Source organism: Echinops telfairi, unplaced genomic scaffold, assembly GCF_000313985.2.
Source record: "Echinops telfairi isolate 266 unplaced genomic scaffold, ASM31398v2 ScPeMD7_3533;HRSCAF=4204_0, whole genome shotgun sequence".
Lineage (NCBI taxonomy): Eukaryota > Metazoa > Chordata > Mammalia > Afrosoricida > Tenrecidae > Echinops > Echinops telfairi.
In genome coordinates this window covers 60,230,885-60,240,822 of record NW_022107431.1, presented here as the reverse complement: position 1 = coordinate 60,240,822, position 9,938 = coordinate 60,230,885, and the positions used below count along the sequence as shown (strand labels likewise).

The following is a 9,938-nucleotide window of genomic DNA, read 5'->3' as shown; positions in this document are numbered from 1 at the left end:
CAAATGCGCTTTACACAATTGATGTGTGTATGGATTGGGATAACAGTTGTATGAGCCCCTAATAAAATGTTAAAAAAAAAAAGAGTTACAGTCTCAGAAACCCACAGGGGCAGCTTTACCCTGCCCCAAGGGTCACCACTATGAGTTGGCATGGACTCAATAGCAGTAAGTTAGCTCACATAAGTGTTCATTTTGAATGGATTCCCTGTATGGTACAAACAATTAAATTCATGATTAATGACCTTGACTGTAAGGAGCATTCTGCCTGTCCTTCTCCCAAGACATAGTTGTTCTTTTGGCAGTCCATGGTACTTTCAATATGCTTTGCTGGCACTGATTTCAAATGCATTGATTCTTCTTCAGTTTTCCTTATTCAATGTCCAAATTTTATATGCATATGAGACAGCTGAAAATACATTGGCTTGGTTCAAGCTCACCTTTGCCCTCAAAGTAACTTCCTTGCTTTCCAACACTTTAAAGAGGTCTTGTGCTGCAGATTGATCCAAGGCAACAGGTCCTTTGATCTCTTGACTGCTGCTTTCATGAGCGTTGATTATGGATCCAAGTAAGATGAAATGCTTGACAACTTCAACCTTTTCTCCATTCATCATGATGCTACCAATTGGCCAAGTTGTGAAGATTTTGGTTTTCTTTACAATGAATTGTAATCCAAACTGAAGCCTGAAATTCATGCAAGTACTTCCAGTCCTTCTGACTTTCAGCAAGCAAGGTTGTGTCATCTACACGTCAGAGGTAAATAAGCCTTCCTCCAATGCTGATACCATATTGTACTTCATATAATCCAGGTTCCCTGATTATTTGCTCAGCATACAACTTTAATAAGTACAGTAAGAAGATACAGTCCTAATTCTCACCTTTCCTGATTTTAAGCCACATAGAATTCCCTTGCTCTGTTGGCACAACTACCTCTTGATCCATGTACAGGAACCACAGGAGCACACTGAAGTGTTCTGGGATTCCCATTCTTCTCAAAGCTGTCAATAGTTTGTTATGATCCACACCGTTGAATGCATTTGAATAGTCAATAAAACACAAGCGAATATTTTTTCTGGTATTCTCTTTCAGCCAATTCTCTGACATCAACAGTGATATCCCTTGTTCCTCATCCTCTTCTGAATCTGGCCTGAACCTCTGGCAGCTCTCTGTCAATGTAAATGTTGTTGGATGATCCTCTGGCAGCTCTCTGTCAATGTAACTGTTGTTGGATGATCCTCTGGCAGCTCTCTGTCAATGTAACTGTTGTTGGATGATCTTCAGCAAAATTCTGATTGCCTGTGCTATTAAAAATATTATTCTATAATTTACACATTATTTCTTTTGATGGATGCAAATATGGATCTCTTCCAATCAGTTGCCCAATAGCTGTCTTCTAAATTATTTGCTATATACAAGTTAGTGCTTGTAAGGGTTCCTTAACTTGTTGAAATATTCCAATTTGAATTCTGTCAACTCCTGGAGCCTTGTTTTTGGTTAATGCCTTCATTGCAGCTTGGATTTCTTCCTTTGGTTCCATGATTAAAGCTTCACTCTAGAATGAACGCTTCAAACTGGAGAGGAGAACAATAATTTAGGTGCTACAATATTGATATCATAAAGGCATCTGCCTAGAGATAACGATATCATATTCTAACATCCCATTGAGTCAAAGGAAGCCGAATGGACACGACAAAATCAGAGTAGTTGGGGAAGCAGAGGAAAATTATATGGGAAGCAAATGAGTATGGAGTTGTTGTTGTCAGGTGCAGTCAGGTTGTTTCCACCTCATAGCATCCCTATGTACAACAGACCAAAACATCGCCCAGTCCTGCGCCATCCTCACAGTCATGTCTAAGTTTCAGCCATTGTGGATCTTTACTGTTGTAGTCACAGTGCCAGTCCATCGACTGGAGGGAGTTCCTTTCCACTGACTTGATCAAGCATGCGGTCCTTCTCCAAGGACTGGTTTCCTTTGACAGCATGCCCAAAATACGCTGGACAAAGTCATCAGAGCCCCTCCCAAGGAGCATTCTGGCTATCCTTCTTCCAAGAGAGATTTATTTATTCATTCTTTCGGCAGCCTGTGGTATTTTCAATATGCCTCAAAAGCACCTAATACTAAGGCATCAATCTTGCCTTAGTCTTGTCCACCGTAGGAGGCAACTTAAAAGACCATGGCATAGATCAGGTCCACCTTAGTTCTCAAAGTGACATCTTACCTGTAAGCATTTTAGAGAGGTCTTTTGTCTCAGATTTGTCAGTGTAATACATCATTTAATTTAGCTGCTTTTGGGGCATGGACAATCATCCAAGTAAAATGTTGTCATTAACAATGTTGGTCTTTTCTTTGATTATAATGATGTTGCTTATTTGTCCACCTGATAGGATTTTTCGTTTTCTTTATATTGAAATGTGATCCATAGCGAGTTCTGCAGTTGTTGATCTTCACCAGTAAGTGCTTCAGGTTCTCATTACTCTCAGCAGGCAAGGTTATGTCGTCTGCCTAGTCTAGGTTGTTAATTGTATTTCTCTAATCCTGCTGCTGTAGTTTTCATATAATCTTGTTTCTTTGATTCCTTTTCTCAGCATACAGATTGAACAAGTACAGTGAAAGTGTATAATGGTGACATACACTTTTCCTGATTTTAAACTGCAAAATATCCTTTTATTTGAAGGATTATCTTTTTTAAAATATCATTTTATTGGGGGCTTACACAACTCTTACCACAATCCGTACATCTATCCATTGTGTCAAGCATATTTGTACATTTGTTGCCATCATCATTCTCAAAACATTTTCTTTCTACTTGAGCTCTTGGTATCAGCTCCTTATTGCCCCCTCCCTCCCCCACCCTTCCCCATCACGAATCCTTGATAATTTATAAATTATTATTATTTTGTCATGTCTTACACTGTACAATGTCTCCCTTCACCCACTTTTCTATGTCCATCCCCCAGGGAAGGGGTTATATGTTGATCCTTATGATCGGTTCCCCCTTTTCTACCCCAACCTTCCCCTTCCCCTCCTGGTATATCACCACTCTCATTATTGGTGCTAAGGAGTTTATCTGTCCTGAATTCCCTGTCTTTCCAGCTCTGATCTGTACCAGTGGACATCCTCTGGTCTAGCCAGATTTGTAAGGCATAATTGGGATCATGAAAGTGGGGAGGTGGAAACATTAAAGAACTAGAGGAAAATTGTATGTTTCATCGGTGCTACACTGCACCCTGCTCCTCCCAGTGACCCTTCTATAAGGGGATGTCCAGTTGCCCACAGATGGGCTTTGGGTCTCCACTCTGCACTCCCCTTCATTCACAATGATATGATTTTTGGTTCTTTAATACCTGATACCTGATCCCTTCAACACCTCGAGATCACACAGGCTGGTGTGTTTCTTCCATGTGGGCTTTTTTGCTTCTGAGCTAGATGGCTGCTTGTTTATCTTTAAGACCCTAGATACTATATCTTTTGATAGCCAGGCTCCATCAGTTTTCTTCACCACATTTGCTTATGCACCTGCTTTGTCTTCCGCGATTATGTTGGGAGGTGAAGGACTATCTTTTGGTATATGTCCAGGTTCCATACGAACAAAACTGTTCTGGAATCCCAATTCTCCTCAGTACTGTCCAGTGTGTTATGATCCACAAATCAAATGCCTTTTCATAGGCATCAAAGCATAGGTAAATATCTTACTAATATTCTATGCTTTCAACCAAGATCCATCTGACATCTCATTCTACAACTTCTAAATATGGTTTGTATTTCTCTATCTTTATATTCCTGCAATTATTTTAAAAATTATTTTCAGCAAATTTTTACTGTGCATGATATTATTTGATAATTTCTACCTTCTGTGAGATAATCTTTCTTTGGAATGGGCACAAATATGGATTTCTTCCACTAGGTTGGCTGGATAACTGTCTTCCAAATTTCTTGGCATAGAAAAGTGAGCATCTCCAGAGCTAAATCTGTTTGTTGAAACACTTCAGCTGGCATTTAGTTGATTCCTAGAGACTTTTCACCCATGCCTTCAGTGTAGCTCGGACATCTTCCTTTAATATCCTCTGAAATGGCTGATCGTCAACTAATGTGGGGGAAGGGGGCGTAAGGATTGGCAATGACTGTGTATTTCTTCCATGTTCTTTTGAGGATCAAAGTTTCCCCATAATACTTCAATATTACAACTCAAGGCCGCAAGTGATTTTAGTCTGTTCTTTCAACTTGAGAAAAGCTGAGCATATTTTGTTTTCTTTTGATTTTCTGACTACAGGTTTCTTCACATTTTATTCAAACATTTTACAAGCTATCCTTTGAAAATTTCTATTCCATTTTTTTGCTTCATCATTTCTTACATTTGATTTAGTTTTTCTACATTCTACAAATTTCAGTCTTTTCTGAATCCATTTTGATCTTTTTTTCTTTCGTTTAGTTTTAATAATTTTTTTATGTGATATCATCTCACAATTTGGCTTACCTCCAGTCATTAGTGTTCAATGTGTCAGTTCTACTGTTGAGATGGTCTTTAAATTCAGGTGGGATGTGCTCAACCAAATGTTCTGACTCTCATGTCCTTGTTTTAATTTTCTCCAGCTTCATTCTAAACTTATGGGTGAGAAATTGGTGTTCCAAGCAATATATTGAGCTTGACCATCATTTCTTCCCAGAAATGTATCCAATTTATTTCTGTATATTCCATCTGGTGGGGTCTATTTGTAGTCACCATTTATGTTGTCGGTAATAATATTTGATTTTGAAAAATTCTATTATTAGATCTAAAGTGTAATTTCTATCACCACATCAACATTTTCCAACCACCAACCCTTTTTTACCCCTCCTAACCTTTATATTTAAATCTGCAGTAATTACCAATGCATCTTAATTTCATACTATAGAAGTTGATAAAAATCTTCATTTTTTCATGGTTAACATTAGTTATTGGTACATATACTTGACTAATGCTCTTATTAAATAGCTATTGACAGGATACATATTGAAATCTTTTTAAAGAAGAATATGCTGCCATTCCTGAATTTGTCACTCATAGCATAGTAAACCATGTAATTATCTGATTCAAAATAGCTAATACCTATCTATTTCAACTTACTAATGCCTAAGATATTGATTTGTATGCATTTAATTTAATGTTTGAAAATGTTAATTTTATTTAATAAATAATTAATGTTTCAATTACTAATGGAGGTGTGCAGCTGTTTTGTCTTATTTTGATTCATGCTACATTGGCAATGAATGTCACCAGAATTATACTCCATCTATATCATTATTTTACAGTTTTCATTCAGAAGGCAATTCTTCTCATCATATTTTTAATACCTTTCAACTTCAGAGGCTCATCATCTGAAATGATATCAGATCATCTTTATATGCTATTCATAATGTTTTCAGTAACCAATTTTTTCAGAATTAGACCGTATCATGTTCTTTTCCCCATCTGTCTTAATAGAAGAATGAATTCAGAGAGGGGTGAGAATTGAGGCCATTTGAGCAAGTCTTTTACCTACTTGAACGAATAGAAGAGCAAATCAACTAGAGAGTTAAGTAAGGAGCACCGCAGTGAGTCAAGGGACACATCCTGACCCTCATTTTGTAGTACAGACAGTCTACAGGAAGATGTTTAGGGAAGACTCATCTCACTAATTATTAGGACATTTTATCAGGGCTATCTGTTCCTGGAAAAGGAGACCCTGCTTGGCAAGGTAGAAGGTTCGTGATAAAGAATGCCTTCAACAGGAGGGATTGAGACACTGGCTGCAGCAATAGGCTCACATATAAGAACAATTGTGAGGTGGTTCAGGGTCAGGCAGCACTTTATTTGGTTGTACAGAGTGTCATTATGAATAGGAACCAACTTGACAACACCTATCACAACAACATTTGTTATTCTATGCTAAGTAAACCAAAGTGCTTGGTTTGGATGGCAAAAATGACCAGCTAACTTTAATTCTGAATGTTTGAATAGTGTTAGCTGCATTCAAACTGTAAAGCTTCTTAGTCTGAGTTTGGGTATAAAGAAAAGTAATGAAAGTTTAATATTCTATTTAATTTTTTGCCCCTATCTGATGATTCCTTTGAAGTATACAGTATATCAGTATAAATCACACACTATGAAATCTCTTATATGTGAGGTTTTAAGGCTGTTGATACTTTACCTTAATACACCATTGTTATGATAAATTATTATTCTTAAGTAGATGAGAGGATCTCTGTCAAATTTTTGACATGCTAATTTAAATATGGGTTATTTTAAAGTAACTGTGATGATTTGCTTTATATAAAGCATATTGATAATATGTAACTGAAATCCACTCATTTGTCCAACACACATATGTAATATAGAATGAAATGCTGAATTATTTATAAACATTTAAAAAATGAGTCAATATAGTCTAAATGAAAATTTATTTAATGGAATGTAGAAGAGTAAAGTAAGACACATAATTGTTTAAGATAATATTGTTTGGCTGAGATGACATCTAATTCTCATTACTTCGGTTGCCTTAAATGTTCCACACCTAGATTACCAGATGTGTTGTTGAAAACACAATTTGCAGCTCGCTTTGTCCCGTAGAATGTTCCACTTCAGAATTATAGAAATGACCTGTCCTGTGATGAATGTCACATCACTGGGTGCACTTATTTTGGTGAATATTTATATTTTCTTGTTAAATTGATCATTGTAGTTTGTATCATTTCAGAGTCACCATGTAGACATGGCCAAGAAACCGCACTCTAGTCAAGCCGGCCCGAATCCCAAAGAAGCAGGTGGGTGTCAGAATAATTCTGCCTATGTGGACAGAGAGAGGAGCAAGAGTGGGACCACTGCAACAGCAGACACCAATGTGACCACAGGTCAGTCGGGCCACGTGATATTGATGTTACATCATATACGTATCTTTTCTACCATATTGGTTGGAATCTGTGGCTCAGATTAATTGGCTGGCCTGAAATTCAGATCTCAATGAAATTCAGTTTAACTGGAGCATAATACTAAACACAGTCCTAAGAGGTCTGTTCCCTGCTTTGCTTTCCAGTATTCAGTTTTTCTCACTTACGGTTTCACGGCCAAGGAAAGCATCTTATTTTGAGATTGATTATATTAGCATGATAACAGTTTATCTGCTTATTTATTTACTTACATATTTATTCATTTGTTACTAGAAGGATTAGTGGCTTGTGTAACATTGCTAACATAATTGATATTTGTTTTAATGTAGGGAAAATGTGCCAAGTATGTCATCTAATATAAATTTGAATTGACAGTGATCTGATCATTTTCATCTTGACTGAGGCAAAGTAAGAACAAATAGACTTCAGCAGAAGTTGATAGCATTCGATTTGGCTACCAGAGTGTTTTCCATATTGTGGAACTCTAGGATGAGTTAGCAAGGGAAAGAAGAATTTTCTTTCTTGGCAATATTTTAGGCAAACTCCTAAAACTCTATTTCAATGATACTTGGTCTTTGAAATTTCATATTTAGCTTGTAGAAAGATTGAAATTCTAATTATTCTTAACTATAAAGTATGCTCTTTTCTCATCCTTATTTTGTTTTCTTGCTAGTACACTTTTCCCTCCAAGGGCATGTAAATGTCAAAATACTAGATATAAAGTCTCTGCAATGTTTCTGTTCCAAATGCTGTCAGTATAATCTGAATTCTTTCATGTAGTTAGCTTACTGGCTCTGACACTTCTATAAAAATATCCCACAGAGTTTTTCTTATTACCTTTTCGTTGACTCTTTCCAAGTGATAAAAAAAAAAAGAAATTGTGTAAAGAGCTTTGAAAATCATGCATATTGCAATTCCTCTAAATTTCAAATACTCATCAAGGGTGACTATAAAAGAAACAACTGCATCAGTGAACATAGCTGCAGCATGTTGAATCCCAAGTTATTATTAATTCATTGGAAACTATTTTTTCCCTGAAGATTATGTGTTCCTAAAAAGTAACACAATTCCTGAGATCAAAGTTTTTGTTTCAATCATAGGAAATCTTGTTATCTGACCTGTCCCTATCTGTGCATCTTCCTGTATGGGGAATGGTCTAAAAGTAAACACAGCGTTGCTCCCTAAGTGAATAATGTTGACTGGGTGACAGAGCTGGGAAGCACCTCGTCTGAAATATTGCTCTCCAAGACAGACTTGAGAAAAAGGACAGCTGGACCTAAACAAGGGGTGTGAGGCAAATGAGACTTCCCACCTTCATCCAAAAGTTTAAGTTCTTAGTTTAAGTTCATTGCACCATTCATTTGTCTAGATGCTGCCTAGTTAGCTTATCAGCATAGCATTTTCTTTGCTCCTCTATCTATAAATACAAGAAATTATGCATGTTTTCTCATTATGAATTATAAATCTATACATAAAAATGCAAACATAAAACAAAAATACATTTTCAAACCTATTGTTTTCTTCTGGATATAGTATGCATTTTTTTTACAGTTTTATTGGCACATACTCCATATATCACACTACATAACAGTTCAATTATATCCAGAAGAGTTATACAATTATTATGACAATCAATTTCAGGACATTTTCTTCTTTCACTCATTATTATTAGCTTCCCACTTCCACTCAGCCTTCCCTGGAATACCCCCAAGAAACCATTAATTGAGCTACTGTCTCTATGGACTGACCAACCGTGGACTTCATAGGCAGAAAAACACCAGAACATACATCACCAACAGCAAAAAGCTAAAAATAACAACAAAGTAAAACAGGAAAACTTCAACAGAAAAAAGTACAAAATATTGAAATTAGAATAAATTTAAAATGGGACAAAGGGGAGACTAAGCATTAAAGTGTTAAATTTTAAGCTAACTACATCTGTAACAATCCACTATCCAATAGCATCCCTGGTCTATGGTCAGAGGGGCTTCACCCCAGGCTTAAGCCACAGGCATTTCCCCTTCACAATTAAAAACAAACAAACAACTGAAACAACTTTTAGCTGGGCCAAACGAGAGATCAAATGATAAGATACTACATTTTAACCTAACTATATCTACCATAATCTACTTCATAATGCTCACTGTCTGCTAACAATGCTATTCCCAGCCCTCAACTATGGTCAGAGGAGGCTTACTATACGTGTGGACCCTGCAAATAGATTTTGGGCTTCCATTGTCATCCATTGCCATTTTCAAGTCGGATGGTCACAATTTAAGCTCTGATATTAGTTCCTTCTTTGGATTTGGATTGTATTATTTACAATCCTTGGATCACACAGGCCGGTGTCCTTTTTCCAAGCAGACTTAGTTGATTCCTCACGTAGATGGCTGCTTATCTGAAGATAAGCCTTTAAGACCGCAGAAGCTATTCTTTCTGAGAACTGGGCACCATCTAGTTACTTTACCAGATTCTGCTATCGCACTCATATTCACTGATTGCTTTGTGAGGGTGAGCATCAAGTAGGATCATATCACAAGAATTATTTTTTCTTAGATTGGAGCTCTAATTAAGTATGATCCCCAAACCAATTCATATATCTATGATTTTATTATGCATGTCTTAATTTAAAAATGGAAAAGACTAATTGGATCCATTTTTAATATTCACCATACTTGGGATGGACAGTTCATCTCTAGGAGTTCAGGATGGGAAAATAATTCCCTTTCTGAGTTTTTATCTCCTTCATTCTTAGATATGTCAGTAATTTCCTATGCTGCCTCGGGGTGAACATGGCAATTTCAGAGTCTTTGCAACATATATAAACAGTCTCTGGGTGGGACAAGTGGTTTATACTTGACTACTAACCTAAATGTTCATGGTTCAAACCCACCCAGCAACACTGTTTTTGTAATGATCACAGGGAAAAATCCCTGTGAACAGTTATACACAGTAACACACGGGGTAGCTATACGATTAAGTTGAGTTGACTGCAACCAGTTTGGTTCTTTGGTTGCTGTTGCTTGCTTATTTGGTA

The 9,938-nt window shown here is 36.7% G+C and overlaps 1 protein-coding gene across 1 annotated transcript in view; it reads left to right on the top strand.

Annotated features, from left to right (window-relative positions):
* The window catches only part of THEMIS (thymocyte selection associated), a 227,030-nt gene extending 217,339 nt beyond the window's left edge, over nucleotides 1-9,691 (top strand). Inside the window, exons 5-6 of the mRNA XM_030886730.2 lie at nucleotides 6,712-6,865; nucleotides 9,657-9,691. Of these exons, the coding sequence (XP_030742590.1) occupies nucleotides 6,712-6,865; nucleotides 9,657-9,691 (189 nt within the window). The remainder of the gene's footprint in view (nucleotides 1-6,711; nucleotides 6,866-9,656) is intronic.
* The last annotated feature ends 247 nt before the right edge of the window (nucleotides 9,692-9,938 follow it).